Source organism: Cololabis saira, chromosome 15 (assembly GCF_033807715.1).
Source record: "Cololabis saira isolate AMF1-May2022 chromosome 15, fColSai1.1, whole genome shotgun sequence".
Lineage (NCBI taxonomy): Eukaryota > Metazoa > Chordata > Actinopteri > Beloniformes > Belonidae > Cololabis > Cololabis saira.
In genome coordinates this window covers 3834983-3854437 of record NC_084601.1, presented here as the reverse complement: position 1 = coordinate 3854437, position 19455 = coordinate 3834983, and the positions used below count along the sequence as shown (strand labels likewise).

The 19455-nt window shown below is 41.8% G+C and overlaps 1 protein-coding gene across 1 annotated transcript in view; it reads right to left on the bottom strand.

Moving 5' to 3' along the window:
• The window catches only part of rbms3 (RNA binding motif, single stranded interacting protein), a 511349-nt gene that overhangs the window by 169230 nt on the left and 322664 nt on the right, over window positions 1-19455 (bottom strand). Inside the window, exon 5 of the mRNA XM_061742154.1 lies at window positions 3641-3798. Within this exon, the coding sequence (XP_061598138.1) occupies window positions 3641-3798 (158 nt within the window). The remainder of the gene's footprint in view (window positions 1-3640; window positions 3799-19455) is intronic.

The following is a 19455-nucleotide window of genomic DNA, read 5'->3' as shown; positions in this document are numbered from 1 at the left end:
TACAATCTCGAGAAAAAAGTTGAAATGTCGAGAAAAAAGTCGAAATGTCGAGATTAAAAAGAAAGGAAAAAGGAAGAAAAAATAGAAAAAAAAGGAAAAAAAGAAGAGAAAAAAAGAAGAAAAAAAGGAAAAAAAGAGAAAAAAAGAAGAAAATAAGGTCAAACATTTTTGAAAAAGCTCCAGGAGCCACTAGGGCGGGGCTAAAGAGCCGCTCTAGAGCCGCGGGTTGACGACCCCTGGTCTAGACCACGTCTACATGCCTAAATATTTTTAGTTGCTGCCATGTGATTGGCTGATTAGAAATTGGCGTTAACGAGTAGTTGGACGAGTGTACCAGTATAATGACTCCCCATTTACTTCTCTCTCCTATCACCTTTTCTTTCATTTTATAATAACCTCTATGATTATTCCTTTCGACCTGACCATTGTTTCACAGTAGTGCCTCTCTGCCTCTCCGGCTCTCTTAATCTCTCCTTCCATCACGGCCGTTCTTCCCTCCACCGAGGGTGAGCAGGTGGCCGGTGGCAGGTTGCTGCTGCGCTCTGCTTGTTGGTCTGCAGGACGTCTGCAGGACGTCTGCAGGACGTCTGCAGGACGTCTGCAGGACGTCTGCAGGACGTCTGCAGGACGCTGCCTACCTGTCTGAGCGGAGCACGGGTGAGGGCCTGCTTTTTTATGTTTTTTCAGCTTACACGTGTATAGATGCACTAGTGTGTAGTAGGGGTGTAACAATACACTAATCTCACGATACGGTACGATACACGATATTGAGGTCACGATAACGATACGATATTATAGCAGTATTTTTTTAAAAACCTTGAATGAGGAACATATGACTGGAAAAAATGGTCTTTTATTTGAAAGACACAAAATACAAAACAATACTGAGCGTTTGCCCTATTGTTAATTGTAATGCTTTATAACTGTTTAAGTTTTAAAGAGAAAGCCAGGCCAACCATCTTCCACAAACTGAACTAAAAGTAAATGTCAGGTTTGCATTATGATCTTCAGTTTCAGACAAGTACAAATATTTTGCCACAAACTGAATAGTTTCTCTCATGTATGATTTGACTTTTTTCTTTTCCAGAAATTTAACAACTAAAATTAAATAAATAAATAAAAGTAAATAAATACATACAATTTTACATCATAAAAAAAGATTGATTCATGCTCACCTTATAAGTGTAAGAGGAGATTTATTCTTTATATTGTGATGTAAATCAGGGACTATAATGACACTAGTCAGTTTATCTGTAGTGATTAGTCTGTTTTAGATTGGGCGGAGTGATACGCCACAGTACGGCACTAGGTGCTGTGTTGATGTTCTAAAATCCTACACTGTTGAGGGACATTAAAGTACACTGGAACTCAGCAGAAGTTGTCCCCGTGTTTATCCTACTCACCACCCCAAAAAGGTTTAATTTAATAAGGTAAGGCTTAACTCTACACCAGCCTTACATCAGTAAAAGTTCAGAGCTCAAAACCTGCAAGAGTCCCGTGATCGGGACCAAAACGGGACTAGTTTCTTCTGAGCGGAGGAAGATTTTGGTCCGCGGGTCGAGGTGCAGTCGTTACTAGTCAACACAATAGATTAATTTTAATAACCCAATATCGCAACACAGTTTGTCACCTCCACGACACTTATTGTGACGTTTTTGTATCGCGAAATTTCGTGGCACGATATATTGTTACACCCCTAGTAGGAACAGTCATATCCTAAATACGGTAGCCTGTTTACGTATGCACGTGTTTGTGCGCGTCCGTCCTGTTTTAACCTCTGATAATAGAGCAGGGAATAGGAGAGGAGTTCCAGCCAGAGCCGGTGATTAAGAAAAATCCCTGCAAGATGGCGGTTGTGTGGCCGTCAGTGGCCTCTCCTCTGGGTAAACAGGGAGGAATGTGTGGAGAATGAGAGCCTGGTCGCTGCTGTCGAGGACAAGGACAGAACCGTTTATGACTTTGGGGATTAACAAGCTGAAGTGGAAACTTTTCTAAGTAGAAAAAGAAATAAACTGTTGAGTCATGGACTTGGTCTTGAAAATATGGCAGCAATGACTCTCCTGCGAGGATTACAGGGTAATTGCAAATGTCCATGAATGTTGGTGAATGCAGAGGCACAAGGATCATTATCAGGGGTGTGTGCACGTAACAGGAACAAAGTCTATATCCTAGAGCCGGAGACGTGTTTGGAGAGTGACTGGATCTCATCACACAGGATACCAGCACACCTGTATGCATGTATAGAGCTAGAACAGTCTCATAATTCGCAAATGCACACACCGTTTCACAAATGCACAGGACAAAATTCACAAATGCACAGACCGATCTGCAAATGCACACACCGTTTCACAAATGCACAGGACAAGTTTCACAAATGCACAGACCGATCTGCAAATGCACACACCGTTTCACAAATGCACCGGACAAAATTCACAAAGGCACAGACCGTTTCACAAATGCACAGGACAAGTTTCACAAATGCACAGAACAATTCACACGTGCGTAGGACAAGATACACAAATGTATTTTTGATGCGCACACAAATATAACCTGATTTACAAACGTTTTTTGTCTGTGCGCTGCGCTGCATTTGCGTGTGACTTTTGAGACTCCCCTGACGTGACTCGATCCACAAATACATTTTTTTTAACACGTATTTTCACAACCAATCAGATGTCTTCCTTTGTTTCAGCCAATCATAAGAGCGCACCCCACGTGGGGGACGATTTACTCGTAAACCAATCAGATTAAAGGGGTGGAGACACCTGCTGTTTAAACTGCGTTAGCGCCGTTCGCTTAGGAAAGTGATTAATATTTCGAGTTGGTGGAGTAAAGATAAATAAACAGCAACATGAAATATTAATCACTTTTCTAAGCGAACGGCGCTAACGCAGTTCAAACAGCAGGTGTCTCCGCCCCTTTAATCTGATTGGTTTACGAGTAAATCGTCCCCCACGTGGGCTGCGCTCTTATGATTGGCTGAAACAAAGGAAGATATCTGATTGTTTGCAGATCCTTCAGTGTTAAAAAAAAACATATTTGTGGATCGAGTCACGTCAGGGGAGTCTCAAAAGTCACATGCAAATCCCGCGCAGCTCACAGACAAAAAAAAATGTTTGTAAATCAGGTTATATTTGTGTGTGCATCAAAAATACATTTGTATATCTTGTCCTACGCACGTGTGAATCGGTCTGTGCATTTGTGAAACTTGTCCTGTGCATTTGTGAAACGGTCTGTGCATTTGTGAAACGGTCTGTGCATTTGCGAATTATGAGACTGTTCTAGCTCCATTTGCATGCATGTGCAGAGGCAAATGTTCTTGTGCACATTTTACATGTTTAAGAGCACGTTCAATTTAACTATTCAAAAGAAATACTACCAACCCGTAGCAACAGTTGTGCAAAGCCTTGTACGGCTCCAGAGGGAGCTTTCCAAAGATTAAAAAGACATTATCCTTGTAAGTGTGTCACAGGGGTTATCTCATCTCACTGTTGAGATTTAGCATTACAATTAAGAGGCCCGAGTTACTAAGACAAGGTTTAGGGTTTTTGTAGATAATGTGTTGACAAAAAGAGTACTTTCCAAGATCGACTCGTACAACATGTTGAGATTAAAAGACAGATTCATTATTATTACTGACCTGGCAAAGCCGACTCCTCTGCTGACCCCGTTGGCGTCCCTCAGTATCCTGGTGGAGATGACGTGGCCCAGGGGCTTCAGCATGTTCTCCAGCTCCTGCTCGTCCATGGACACCGGCAGGTTGGAGATGTACAGGTTGGTGGGGTCCTGCTCTTGTTGCTGCAGCATCAGGATGTTGGGAAGCAGATAACGCATAGAAAAATGGAAATAAGAGAAAGAGAGAGAGAAGATGGACTCATTAAAAACCATGCACACTTATTAATCATGGGAAATATTGAATATGTGGCCGCTTTGCATTGTGTTTGATCATGAAGCATCTTGCCAAAACTGTGCAGCCAAATTCTGGATCGACATGGTTTGACGTTTGGCCTTTGAAACAAACACATTCAACTACTCAATTGAAAAATGGATACATCAATAATTCCCCCCCGTGCCTCTGGCTCTGTGTGTGTGTGTGTGTGTGTGTGTGTGTGTGTGTGTGTGTGTGTGTGTGTGTGTGTGTGTGTGTGTGTGTGTGTGTGTGTGTGTGTGTGTGTGTGTGTGTGTGTGTGTGTGTGAGACTGAATGACTGCTGGTGGCCTTATAGATTTGCCTGACTAGAATGTAGCATGATGCTGCAAGTCTGTGTATTATTTTGCTGATCAAAGCCATATATATATATATATATATATATATATATATATATATATATATATATATATATATATATATATATATATATATATATATATATATATCCTTTATTTAACCAGGTAAAAAAAAAAAAAACTCATTGAGATTAAAACCTCTTTTCCAAGAGTGACCTGGCCAAAATGGCAGCATAAAAACAATACAACCATACAAACAAACACAGACAGTCAGTCACACATTCCGGGGAAACAATAGTAAAACAATAGTAAAATACGCCCACAACTAACTCCGCCGGCCGGAGCTTCCGCCATTTTTTCGTAGCGGTGTATCACGTCATTCAGGCAGCCAATCAGCACAGAGCCTCATTATCATAGCCCCGTCCACTCAGAATCCTGCATAGATAATGAGGTTAGAGAATGAGATGATAAAGACATGGTTTAGAGGCTGAATTTCTAATTTATTTAGCAAAAACAATCAAAAGCTTGTTTTTACGACATTTAAAAGCCTGTTTAAAATAGGGATTAGATGCCACAATAGGTCCCCTTTAAGTCAGCTTTGATTTAGTTGAAGGTGAGTGCAAAATATTGGCACCTACTTCAAATTAAAGTGTTAATGTAACCAAAGTCACCTGTACTATATTTGTACTGTATATAACTGGATCAGAATCAATAAGAGAATCGATAAATAGCCGGAATCATTGAATTCTTAACAATTCCCATCCCCAGTGAGGCTGTGAGGCTTGTGGCAGTTATAATTCCAGGTTGTGGAGGGCGAGCTACAAGCTCCAGAGTAAAACAGCTGGAGAAAGCCGACCAGTCAATCAGTCACCGTGTCAGGCAGTCACAATATAAATCATAACAATATGCATCTATTCATTTTTCAAGCCAGTTACTCTCTAAATTAAGCATGAAATGCCATCCTTAATGCTAATGATGTATTTATGATGCTGAAGGCTGTAAGCACATAGCAATCTTTACATGCTTCTAACTTTGCAAATCACATTCAATCCATCCCTCCTCCGGGGTTTAAGTGACTCATCCGTGCAGACAACCGGCTCCCGTTCCAACGAATCACATTTCCAAGCAGACATCTACAGTAAGCAGAGTGCCAATTATACAATGACAATTGGGGGGGTCAACATTTTCTAGAGTCCAGGGTGTAAAGAGAACTCAGTACGGCGCAGGCGCGTTGCTTCAGGTAACCGAAGTCTTGCACAATTTTTACAATATCTTGAAGGTTCAAGGTAGGGATGGGAAGGTATGGACTAAAAAATTTGTTTCTAAAAACCAGAATATGAGCAAATTCTGGTTATTCAAAGGGGTTATTGGTGTTTACATGGCCGTGCAAATTCGGGTTATTGCCAATATTCGGGTTTTAAAAGGGTTATTGATGCATGGAAACACAGTCAGTGAAAAAACTCTAGGGGTGTCAGTCTGGGTGTGTGTTTTTCACCACAACCCTCTTCCTGGCATGAATATGGAAAATACAATACACTGTAATATTTATGACACTGATAAGACAGATAAATGTTTCAACCCCCCCAATTTCGTATTTGTCCCTCCTTTAGGGGGGTCGAGGTTGTAATTGGGGGGGTCAACCCCCCCGCCCCCCAAACCCCCTCGTAATTCACACTATGACAGTAAAAATTACTGTACTGGTTAGTGTACTACATTAAATGAATGAATACTGCAACATTTTCATGGAATTTGACACAAAAAAAACATCAAACAAAAACACCATTCATAACATTTGTTCTATGTCAAATTTGCACCCAGTTTATTTCTAAGTTTGTCAATTTTATTGTCAACATGAAAAAAGCTAGATTTCTCGGATGATATTTGAAAAGATCTTGAGATTCTTTCATTTTGAAAAGCATGTGAAATTTGCATGATGTATGTCGGTTAAATGAGATTACATTCTGTTTCATCATAACGGCCTTTGGGATCAAAGTTTTGACTACCGAAGGGTTTAATGGAAGCATCATCATGTAGAAAGGCAAATATCTGTGCAAGAGTTTACAATCTTATCATGAGGAAGGTTCCTAAATCTTCCAGGAACTACTGCAATACTTAAATCCAACCAATACAAGACATACCGGAACATCCATAAACATTTATGAATGGTATTAACCCTGGTATGGTGTTTGGGTCAAAATGACCTAATTCTCCTGTTCCTTCTTCCCTCCTGCTCTCTCCTTCCTTCCTTCCTTCCTTCCTTCCTTCCTTCCTTCCTTCCTTCCTTCCTTCCTTCCTTCCTTCCTTCCTTCCTTCCTTCCTTCCTTCCTTCCTTCCTTCCTATTTCCTTCCTTCCTTCCTTCCTTCCTTCTTTTATCCCTTCCTTCCTCCCTTCCTTATTTTCTCCCTTCCTTCCTTCCTTCCTCCCTTCCTTCCTTCCTTCCTTCCTTCCTTCCTTCCTTCCTTCCTTCCTTCCTTCCTTCCTTCCTTCCTTCCTTCCTTCCTTCCTTCCTTCCTTCCTTCCTTCCTTCTTTTCTCCCTTCCTTCCTTCCTTCCTTCCTTCCTTCCTTCCTCCCTTCCTTCCTTCCTTCCTTCCTTTCTTCCTTCCTTCCTTCCTTCCTTCCTTCTTTTATCCCTTCCTTTTCTCCCATCCTCCCTTCCTTATTTTCTCCCTTCCTTCCCTCCTTCCTTCCTTCCTTCCTTCCTTCCTTCCTTCCTTCCTTCCTTCCTTCCTTCCTTCCTTCCTTCCTTCCTTCCTTCCCTCCCTCCCTCCCTCCCTCCCTCCCTCCTTCCTTCCTTCCTTCCTTCCTTCCTTCCTTCCTTCCTTCCTTCCTTCCTTCCTTCCTTCCTTCCTTCCTTCCTTCCTTCCTTCCTTCCCTCGTTTTCTCCCTTCGTTCCTTCTTTCCTTGTTTTCTCTGTTCCTTCCTTCCTTCCTTCCTTCCTTCCTTCCTTCCTTCCTTCCTTCCTTCCTTCCTTCCTTCCTTCCTTCCTTCCTTCCTTCCTTCCTTCCTTCCTTCCTTCCTTCCTTCCTTCCTTCCTTCCTTCCTCTTTTCTCCCTTCCTTCCTTCTTTCCTTGTTTTCTCCCTTCCTTCCTTCCTTCCTTCCTTCCTTCCTTCCTTCCTTCCTTCCTTCCTTCCTTCCTTCCTTCCTTCCTTCCTTCCTTCCTTCCTTCCTTCCTTCCTTCCTTCCTTTCCTTCCTTCCTTCCTTCCTTCCTCATTCAAGGTTGTTAAAAAAATACTGCTATAATATCGTATCGTTATCGTGACCTCATTATCGTGTATCGTACCGTATCGTGAGATTAGTGTATCGCAGGGGTAGGCAATTCCGGTCCTCGAGGGCCGGTGTCCTGCATGTCTTAGATGTTACCCTGCTTCAGCACACCGTGATAAAAGTACCTGTGTCATTAACAGAATTGTGCAGCCCTGGATGACAAGCTGATGACGATGATTAATTAGAATCAGGTGTGTTAGAGCAGGGAAACATCTAAAACATGCAGGACACCGGCCCTCGAGGACCGGAATTGCCTACCCCTGGTGTATCGTTACACCCCTATTCATTTACCAGGTGCATTGAAAACATAATCCTTCAAAACTTGATTCACCCCAGCCAGCGCCGTCTCACTCCGTGTTGTTTTGCTTCCCACTGATTATAAAAGGAAGAGAGTGTGAAGACGAGGAGGAAACGTCTCCACCAGTATCCTGCCTCCATCTTTCCGTCTGTCAGAGGAAAGGGCCGTTCCCCCGCTTGATTAATTAGCTGCCTTATCTGACGGCACATGTTTGATCGGATTGAAACCTTTGGAAGGAAGCTAATGCCCGAGTCCACAGCATTTTCTGCTTTAACCAAGAACTTAATTACCTAACTAAAGTCCTCCTTCCTCTGCAGGTCGGTTTCACTTGAGTGCTTTATAAAGTGTGAGAAAAAGCTGACAAGGGTTTGTATAACACAGGATTTGCTGGTGAATGAGGCTTAATTAAATCTACCTGTAAAAACTGACTGTACATGTGTCACTCTCCCGCCAAGTCCTGTGAGTTTACAGCCTTGCAGCTGTGCTTTCCTTCCTTTGAGAGCCTCGCTGGTTATGGGAGCTGATGTTTTTTGTGGATTATGTCAGATAGGCTTCATTTTTCAATGCAGAACGGAGGTCTGGATCAAAGAGTTAACTGACTGACGGACTTTTTCACCGGGCTGAGCCAATGATAAGCAAGCGTGTGTGTGTGCATGCGCTCTAACGAAAGCACCGTCTCCCATAAGCATGAAACAGTATCAGAGGTGTCAAGTAACGAAGTACAAATACTTTGTTACCTTACTTAAAGGAGCTTGAGGCAGGATTGAGGCAGGATTTATGAAAAAATTTGTATACGTTTTAAGTTTTCTAGTAATAATGTCAGATGAAGCGTTCCAAACCAAAAAGAATGATTCCTCTAGTGTATCTCTCCTTTGCCTTGAACAGGCTGTGTGCTGCAAAATGTGCTGCAATTCGGTCCCGAATTTCCCGCGCTGTCCTGCGGATGTGACGTCACATGACGCTGCATGCACGTTCTCCCCGTTCTCCCGTGCCGGCTTCACTGTTGGCTGCAGTACCCCCGACGGCCGTCGTGGTGAAGGGTGGCGCTAGAGAGTCTCATTTCTTAAAAGGAGCCTCATGCTCCTTTAAGTAGAAATGTTGGTTATCTATACTTCACTGGAGTAATTATATTTCCGACAACTTTTTACTTTTACTCCTTACATTTTCACGCAATTATCTGTACTTTTTACTCCTTACGTTTTAAAAACAGCCTCGTTACTCTATTTCATTTCGGATAGAGTGAATTTGGTTGTGGTTGTTTCAGATGTTCTTGTACAGTTTTGTTCTTACATCCGTTCCCTCAGATTCCTGCAACTAAACTTGGATGTACATTCCAATAAAGGTTAGGATAAATGATAACATGCCTCTGAAGTTTGACTTTTTGCACCATTACAATACTTATAGGCAACTAGTCATCATATCTGCTGCTCTCTGAAACACATGTTAATGCTCAATAGTACACATATATGCTTCTTTAATATATTTACATTATACTAAGATGCATTAATTTTCAATGGCTTTTATCCCCCTTACATTAATTTTACTTATTATATTATTATTATTATAATATTTACATTATAAGGCGCACTAAATATCTGGTAAAATACCGTACTATAGTGGCTGGGGTTGAGTTACGTAGCTACATGATAGAGCTGCGCTACAGGAAATGCTACAAAATCCTACAGCAAATGCAAAAAAAAAAAAAAACAAGAAGAAAAGTACCGTATGTCAAACTTTATTAACAAAATAAAAACCAGCTTTGCTCCGTCTCGTCAAAGTCTCCATTATGAGAGTCAGCGTTGCTGCTGTCGTCTTGAACGTCTGTGACGATTCCTGACGTTTTTAGCGCTGTTACTTCAGCAACACCAACTACATTACCCACAATCCCCCTGACTACAGTAACAGAAATTACCCTAATGATCATATATAAGGCGCACTGCCGGTTTTTGAGAAAATTAAAGGCTTTTAAGTGCGCCTTATAGTGCGGAAAATACAGTACTTTTGAAACCAGTACTTTTATACTTTTACTTGAGTAAAAAACTTGAGTTGATACTTCAACTTCTACAGGAGTATTTTTAAACTCTAGTATCTATACTTCTACCTGAGTAATGAATGTGAATACTTTTGACACCTCTGCTACTTGCTACTATGTGTATGCATGCGCTCTAATGAAAGCACCGTCTCCCGTAAGCATGAAACGGTACACGTAGTGGAAGAGCCCGTTAGTAGGTGAAGCGGTAAGACGGGTGCGTGGGCTAATTGTACAGGGCTCCGTTTGCAGCTAGGATTATCACGGGGAGGCCTCCTCTAAGAACGGCCGCCTTACTAACTTCTCTCTTTGATGACGTTCCGCACCACAAAGCCTTAAATACCCAGAAGAGAAGGTTAGGAAGAGGAGAAGAAATTGGAGTATTTTGACAGGAGGTGAGACGAGGCTGGCCCATTCCACAAGGAGATTTAATTTCCCTTAATGTCAGCTTTTTGCACACGCTCTGCTGTCAGGCTATAAATTTAACAGTAATTGAGGAGCGTGTGTGCACTTGTGTGTACCTTTTGTGTGCCCTATCACAAAGTAATTATGTATGTGCTTTCGTTCTATTAAAGGCATGATGTATATTGTGCACTTGTGTATGTCCAGATGCGTTTTCCACTGGCGGGTGCGTTTTCCAAAAAAGATTGAGCATGGCCGCTCTCTCGTGTGTGTGATGACTTGTTGTGTCTGTCCCCTCGCCATTGACCAGTGTTGTAGAAGGTTAATGGAAAGGCTCCAGGCTGCGCTGGGGCTTTGATGAGCATAATTCCTTCACCTTGCTACCAGGAGGACAGGAATCCGAACGCGCGTGTGTGTGTGTGTGCAGTACGGGAGTTGAGGGGGATGAGGGGGAATGGCACCCCCCCCCTGAAATAAAAACAGTCCAAATCATCCCCCCTGTAAAACTGCCATCCCTCCTTTCCATCCCTTATGTCATTTCATCAATGAATGTGGTTTTACTGCTATTTCAACATTTAGAGTCATCACCAGAAAAATAACACCAGAAAAATAACTTATTTGACAATTTTTCCTGTTTCAAGTACATTTTCACTTTTCAAGCGAAAGATTTTTCTTCTCATTACAAGCAAAAAAATCTTGTTCCACTGGCAGATTTTTCTACTTATTTCAAGTGAAAATCTACTTGAAACAGGTGAAAATTGTTGTTTTTTCCAGTGATGAGTCTTGTTTTAAGTGTAATAAGATTTTTTTAAATAAAATTAGACATTTTAACTAGAAATAAGACAAATATTCTTGTTAAGATTGTGAGTTTTTGCAGTGATCCATGTTACTTATCCTGTGAAGGACAGAGTCATATTGATAAGTTCAGAAAAGTGTTTTTTATTGTTGTGTTTTGATGTATTTGATGTAAGCCCAGTGGATATTTAAAGCTTACAGAAGGCTGCATTTAACTGCTGCTATGTCATTCCTGCAGTATTTCTGCAGGTGTTTTGGTCACTGCTATTATTTGTAATATATTATATTATTTATTATTTAATCAGCAAAAATTATCTGTCCCCATATGATCAAATCCACCATCCCCCCTGATTTTCCAGTACTGTGTGTGTGTGTGTGTGTGTGTGTGTGTGTGTGTGTGTGTGTGTGTGTGTGTGTGTGTGTGAAAAAGGCACGATGGAAAGGGTTGGGGTTGACGACGTGTCATTTCCTGCTGATGGATGGCCCCCTCGCTAGAGCTGACAGCTCTGTACAAGTTATTTCATTTCAACACCCTTCTCTGTTTACCTCACTGTAATTTGGGAGAACATTACCATGCCACAGAGGAGGGGGGGGAGGGGGGCATTAGTGAGAGGAAAATACAAAAAAAAAAAAAAAAGAATAAGACAGGGGGCTGAGCCATTGATCATTTTACAGAGGGTTCAAGAATGAAAAGATAAGAAAAGGAAAGCCTTAAGAGAGATGCAGGCAGCTGACATGACAAGCAGACACAACGCATTAAAGGGAGCCCTTGTTGCTTTTTGACAATGCTTGAGGGAAAAGAGACGTCAGGTGTAAGAAGTCTCTGGTTGTGCCTTTGGGGTTCTCAGGGCTACATCCCTTTTACTGATTAAAGTCAGAGAGGCAGATGTGTATCTTAAATGGGGGGCCGATGATCTAATACTGTATAGAGGCTGAGAGCTGCCCCCACGTTTTTACTTCTTTCCCTTTTTTTCCCCTTCCCTTGATCTCAATTTTTAAACCTCCCTCCACCTCTGTTTCACCTCTCTTACTTCCATTACTTTATTGCGTCGGCTCATTCGCGTGTTGTTAGCCGTGCCTTCCTTTCCTTTCAGTATTGCCATCTCTCATCTCCTCATCCCTGCTTGTTTGTCCTTTCCTTCTCTACCCATTCAGCTTGCTCAAGAGATTAGAGCTGTATGTGTAATTGGCACTACAGGGCTTTTTGGCTGCTCCTCTGAGCAAAGATACACACTCTAACAGGCCGTGCGTGCTCGGGTATCAGCCTGTCAATCCCTGGTAGAACAACACACCAGTCACTAGCCGCTCCGGCCCGATGTGTGACTAACCAGCAGCCTAAAGGAGAACAATTAAAGCCAAAAGACGATGGGGGTGTGTGTGTTGACTGGCTGGAGAAAAACTGTAAGGAAGCTGCAGTTGCTGTGCTGCTGCCGCTGCTGTGAGGACACGTTGCTGACAAGTTTGCAGATGCCACAGGGAGTTGTCCTGTTTTCCTGTCTATAGGCTGAGGAGCTAAAGCTCTTGCTGGGGGAGCCTGAGTCTGCAGAACGATTCAAAAGACAAGCAGGCCGACCAAGTGGAAGGAAGGAAGGGGAGTGTGGATAAGGGGAGTTGGAGAGTGTGTGTGTGTGTGACTGCGTTTCCATGCATCAATAACCCTTTTAAAACCCGAATATTGGCAATAACCCGAATTTGCACGGCCATGTAAACACCAATAACCCCTTTGAATAACCCGAATTTGCTCATATTCAGGTTCTTAAAAACCCCAATATGAGCCCTGGGTTACTCCTTTTAAAACCTGAATATTGGGTCATGTAAACGCCAAACGGAATATCCCCATCAAACGGAACAGGAATCTGTTTTCTGCGCATGCTCTGTTCACAAGGAATCCTGGTCTTTTGAGTCCAGGAAGTTCTTATAAACACGGAGAAACAAGACCAGGAGGAGACTAATCACTTCATAAATGTAATGAAGGATATGAACATTTCTGCATTTGTAGACGGTAGAAAGTACCGGGATAGAAGATTTACAAGAAGGTGAGAGAAAAGTTGCGCGAAGCAGCATTTGTTTTGAATTTGGATACAGGAAGAAGAAGCAGAAATGAGGGGAATTCGTCATCATGTTCTCCGTGCGTCACTGGTTTGATCCAGATATCCTGAATGATTAATTACCATGGAAACGGAATATTCCAAATGTTTCAGTAACCGGAATATTAGCAATAAACAGAATTTTGACTGCATGTAAACCTAGTCTGTGTGTGTGTGTGTGTGTGTGTGTGTGTGTGTGTGTGTGTGTGTGTGTGTGTGTGTGTGTGTGTGTGTGTGTGTGTGTGTGTGTGTGTGTGTGTGTGTGTGTGGAGGGGGGTGGGAAGGTGGGCTGTTATGCGCACACTTCAAAGATTGAATTCAATTTGTGAGGAGCCAGAGAATTCAGAGACAAAAAGGTAGGACTACAAAGCACCTATCATTCTGTCAGCTGGCTCGTCAGATGGTCGGACAACAGCAGGCAAATCCGCCCGGGCAGCTCGCTGCCCTTTGATGAGCAGCTTCCCAACACTTTCTCATGAGTGGATGCTTGAAATATTTTTTTCTCTTCTTGTTGAATCTGCTGTTGAATATTTCCTCAGCCCTCAAGCATTTTGTGACCCCCAAATGCCACTCAGGTTGTCTTTACAGACTGGCCTTATGGCAGTCTGCAAACTGTAACCATGCAGGCGTATGAGGCATTGTGACACCGTGGCTGACCTGAAACTCCAACTTCCTACCCCCTGCAGGGGCCACACCTTGGAACTGGCGTCAACACACACTTGAACCACGGGAATGCCATATGACGAAGTTCCTGACAGACTGATATGTTAATACCAACTCATTTGGCCACAGATCACGAGAACACGCTACGGGGTAGTTTCCAACTTAGTGACAGTCATGCCAAATGCCCAATAACGGCATTTGGCCACAGATCATATCTGACTGTAAATTGTTTTTGTCTCTCACTTGGCTTGTTTATTCCTGCCTTTTGTGCTTTGAACTTACTGTATAAAAAGTCATGATTCCAACCACTCTGGCTCAGCACACAAACCCAGACACGCTCTGCGTAGGTCTGCTCACCGCTGGCTTACTGAATAAAACTCACTACACCACAGCGGACTTCTGAACTGGTTTTGATAATATTCTTCAACAAGCGACATGTAACTGTTATCAAAACCAGGCTGCATGAGACATCACAATGTCACAACAGCAAATAAACATTTCCATTTGATTACTATTTCATGCATAGGACATATGTCAAGTTCAAAGTGTGGACTAAACTGTGTATTGAATTGACCAAAGTCAGGCTCTGCAGACAGATGGTGAACCTTTGTGTGGTGGACTTCATCTTTTCAATCTTATAAACATTTCTATGAATGCAGACAAATGCAAATAAACATTATAATCCTACTTATGCACAAATATATCCAACCCAGACATGTTCAATAGCAGAACAACATGTTGCAGTGAAAAGGAAACACAGACTGGTAATGTGTGCGGTCCTTCTACTGCTAACAAAATCAAAGTTTCGGACCAGTCCTTCTGCTGGAACAAAGGACTCTGAGATACAATTTGTGCCATCACCCTGGGCAACCACATCCAAATTCGATTACCATATTACATCAGTAAAAAGAAAAGTGTAAAACACCTGTCACTATACATGACTTTATTGGTGCTGCAGGAAATGGATACTGACAAAGGTTTAATCCAAAACAGCAAACATCCCTTGAAGGCAAAAAGTGCTTAATATGTAGTGTAAAACCTAATTTATTTTTTTCTGATATAGATAAGATCTTTTCTCTGAGTAATAATTTGAATTGTGTTAATGGGCAGCACTGCAACTGTATAATTGCTCTCGTAGGTACACCTGTAGGGGTGATTAAGAAGAAAAAAAATTGGATTTCCTTTAAAATGTTACAGATATATTCCATTTGTTTCTAATGTTTTGGCATTGCATTATATGTATTAAGCACATTTTTAATCAAATCTCTCGATGTGACCATATGTGAGCCTGTAAGAAGACGTAGAAATTGACAAAACATGACAAAACAAAATGATCCAGATATTTGACCGATAAAAGGGGTTAACCTCGGTCGCAATCCAGGGTCTTGAACCTGGTTCATCCTGACTCCTGCCCTCCTCTGTAACCACTAGGCTACCATAGTTGTCAATAGTAAAGGTAAAGGCAATAGCTGCAAAGTAAAGGTTGAGGGAAGCCTATAATAGTTGTCAATAGTAATCCAATAGTAATTACTTGCGTATAAAGCCCAAAACGGCTTAGCTCTGCATTATTTGTAAGACCTGATAGTGCCTTATGTTCCTGGCAGAGCTCTCCGTTCTCCGAGTGCAGGTTTATCATAGTTCTTAGAGTATCCAAATGTAGATTTGGAGGGCGGGCGTTCTGCTATCAGGCACCATTACTATGGAACCAACTTCCAATCTGGGTTAAGGAGGCTGACACCACCTCCACCTTTAAAACTAAACTTAAAACCTTTCTGTTAAGTAAAGCCTAAATTGAATTGCATTGAATCCATTATTAGCACGTCTACAGTAAAGGAAGCAGAGGTGGACAATGCACATGATGTGGATGAAAGAAAGAAAGAAAGAAAGAAAGAAAGAAAGAAAGAAAGAAAGAAAGAAAGAAAGAAAGAAAGAAAGAAAGAAAGAAAGAAAGAAAGAAAGAAAGAAAGAAAGAAAGAAAGAAAAATTCCCGTTGATACGTGTTTGTGTAAAAAACATGGCGGATCTGAGTCATTCCAGTTTTGCAGTACAGGTGTAACTTATTTAATTGGTTTTTATTAATTCAATTTTATTGGTGTAGTTTAGTAGCATTTAGTATATTTTACAGCAGTGTTTGGGGGCTCCAAAGACTGAATGTGGTGATAGATTTATAGTTACAAAGGTGGAGTTGAATTGGTATTTTTTTTATCGTAATTTTTATCGTTATCGGGATAAATGCCAGAAATTATCGTGATACATTTTTTAGTCCATACCGCCCATCCCTACTGAATGGTGATACTGGATGTGTAGGTAAGGGAGGAGTAACTATCAGCTGCAAAGTAAAAGTTGAGGGAAGCCTAAGAAGAGCCAATAAGCTAGATATGTTTTCATTAGGATCAGGTTGGGACACCACACAGTATTCCCTTCTCTTCCCCCAGTCCCCAGCACGGGAGAACAAAACCAGAAAACACTCATCCCGGTGTTCATCCATTCTCGTTTTGAAAATTACACCTGTCTGACGGCGTATAAATCTTGTTGATGTAGGAACAATTCATCACTCTGCATACCCAAACAGGTGATGTTATGTTTGGCGTTTTACGCCTCCCTCCCCTCAAGTCGCCTTCAGGCCAGAGGTGACAAACAACATGCCTTGGGTTTACAACACGCTTTAAACACACGTTCATCATCCAGTGATATTAACAAGATGCAATCTAAAAATGCCTATAATCTGCTGTGATTTACTTCATGCTCTGGAGTGGGTGGCGAAAAAATCTGTCATGTAAGTCCTTCAACAAGGCCATTCTCATACGGATAAAGGAGTTATTACTGTAAGAATCCTGTACTTGATTCATCTAGCAAGTTCAACAAGATTCAATAGGCAACTTTATACCAGGGGCTCCAAAACTAAGAAAATGCATGTGGACGTTTCCTTAAAGCAGCACTATGTAATTTTTCCAGCATAATCTAATATTTCATCATCATCATCATAGTGATGGAACATCAACTTCCAACAGGTTTAATGAACCTCTGTCATGGTCTGAGGGGTCTGTATCACCTTCACTGGCACTATGTAACTTTGAGGAGCATGGTAGGAACCCTTCCACACTAAAAAACTACACATTTTTACGGCTTTGACTGCTTTACGGCATACGTCACTTCCCCCTCCTTCCCCATTCGTAGTGGAGACCAAAGCTGGGCGGGGCGTGGAGCGCAGAGCTCAGCAGAAGCTGGTGTCATGGCCCAAGCAGCGGAAAAACCCAAGAAAATAAAAGTTTTATCGAAGGAGGCGAAAAAAGAAAGCGGGAGAGTAACAAGCTAAATGCTCGGACAAGAATAAACATTGGTCCGGCGTTCACTCGCCACAAGCCCTTGGACGTCGTCTTGGACAAGAGATGGTTGAAGGATGTAAAGAAGTTCATCACCTTCAGGTATGCACTTTTCTCAACACCTATAGTACGTTTACGGGTTTCTGATCGTATAAAACATCGTTCGGACTTTTTAACTGCATGTAAACACCTTAATCCGATCTATTTTGGACCTATTTCGGACATTTAGTAATCGGGTTGCAGCACCTGGATAACCCGTTCACAGTCGGAATGTTAACGCCATGTATACGGGGGGTCGGATATTGCAGTCTGAGCATGCTGGAGAATTTCCTCTGGGAAAACAAATGCACACGACGGGGACAGGAGTTTTCCGGCAGTACGCGCTGGTGCTCATGGGAAATGTAGTTCTTTCTGGTAAAGCACTACCGCTTTTGTCCAAAGGAGCCGCCAAACTCATCAAAAGCTGAAAGTTACATTGTGCTTGTGGCAGGGTGGAGGAGCAGCCACTCAGGTGATTGGGAACAGGTGTTCCCAATCAACCTCTTCACCCTGCCTGCCTTCATAAGGCGTGGCTGCACAGCAGCAAGTGGGCTGCCGACTGAAGCCGAAAGCACGTGTGTTGCTCTGCTGTGAAGGTGTTGGTGCACGTGTGTCTGCTGCTGGGAGAAGTGTGATTAAATAAAGAGTTCCTGCACTACAACCCCGTGTCCTCTGGCCTGTCGGTCGGGCCCCCGTAGCACTAGCTGTGCTACAGTGCTGCTTTAATGGTCTGGATTATAAAATAACTCCCAAACAGACCACCTACTGTGTGTCTGGAATGGAGGTCAGTAAAACATCAGCAAAGGGAACTATACTCCAGTTATTTTTCTTGCCTCTGCAAACCTCAGGAAAGATTCCCATCATCTGCATAAATAATCATAAACTTTGCAGGGGTGTAGGGTACAGTGGTACACAGGAAGAGTACAGAGCAGCGCTGGACCGATTTGTGCATATTGTGTGGGAACAATCGCCTCATACTGAGTGTGAGCAGAACACGGGGGATGAATTTGGATTAGGAAAAAAGGATAATTGAAAAATATTTTAACATCTTCATTCTCTCTTTGTGGGTGGTGATGTTTGCTTCCGCAGTAAGAATTGTGGATATTTACGAGATATTGAGGCAGTGGCGGCTAAGGTACGGCAAGGTTACGAGTCACAGAACCTAACTAGAGTATCAATCAACACGTCCAGCAAATACTCATCACACAAGTCTGCTATGGAGCTTATCTGTGTGGTCAAGAAAATTGGAACTTTTTCAAATGCAGTCTCGCTCAGTGCAAAAACTAAGAAAAAGGAATATTTGTCTTATTTCTAGTTAAAATGTCTAATTTTTAGTCAAAAAATCTCATTACACTTAAAAAAAAGAGTCATCACCAGAAAAATATTATTTTTTTTCACCATGTTCACCTGATTCAAGTACATTTTCACTTAAATAAGTAGAAAAATCTGCCAGTGGGACAAGATTTATCTTCTCATTACAAGCAAAAAAATCTTGTTCCACTGGCAGATTTTTCCACTTATTTTGAGTGAAAATCTACTTGAAACAGGTGAAAATGGTTGTTTTTGAGTCTTGTCTTAAATGTAATGAGATTTTTTTTAACTAAAAATTAGACATTTTAACTAGAATTAAGATAAATATTCTTGTTAAGATTTTCAGTTTTTACAGTGTATAATAACTAGTGAAATCCATCATGTTGTTCTGATTTGCATTTGTAGTTATTCTATATGTATAAAGTAATAGAATAATCAATACAAATAGACACAGAGTAATTCCATAAATGTATTAAAAAAATCAAACATTTACATTTTCCCTTGAAGCCGAGGTGTGGCGGCTGCCGTACCTTCTTACCCAATTGACGCCCCTGTATTGAGGATATCTACAGGAAGGGCCAAAGCAGACTTCTTGAGGAAGCTTAGGTTCTTTGTTGTTTGTTGCAAGATGGTGCATATGCTATTTAAGTCTGCTGAGGAGAATGCAACTTTATTTGCATCCGTCTGTTAGAGTAGCAGTATCAGAGCCTGTGACTCAGAGAAAGTGAACAAAGCAATCCCGTCTCTCTGCTGGAGACGGTCCTGGAGCCACCGGAGGTGATTGGGAAAAAGAGGAGTTTTTCACAATGACAGAAAAAAAACACCACAGATCATCTGCACAACATACAGATAAAAGAAAAAGAAAAGTCAGCATCGTCAACACTGACAGGAGCACACAGGAGGTCAGTCAAGCTGACAGACACTAATCTCCACTTTTCCATTTGTGATCTCGTTCTTTCAGTCACTACCATATACAGGACTGTCTCAGAAAATTAGAATATTGTGATAAAGTCC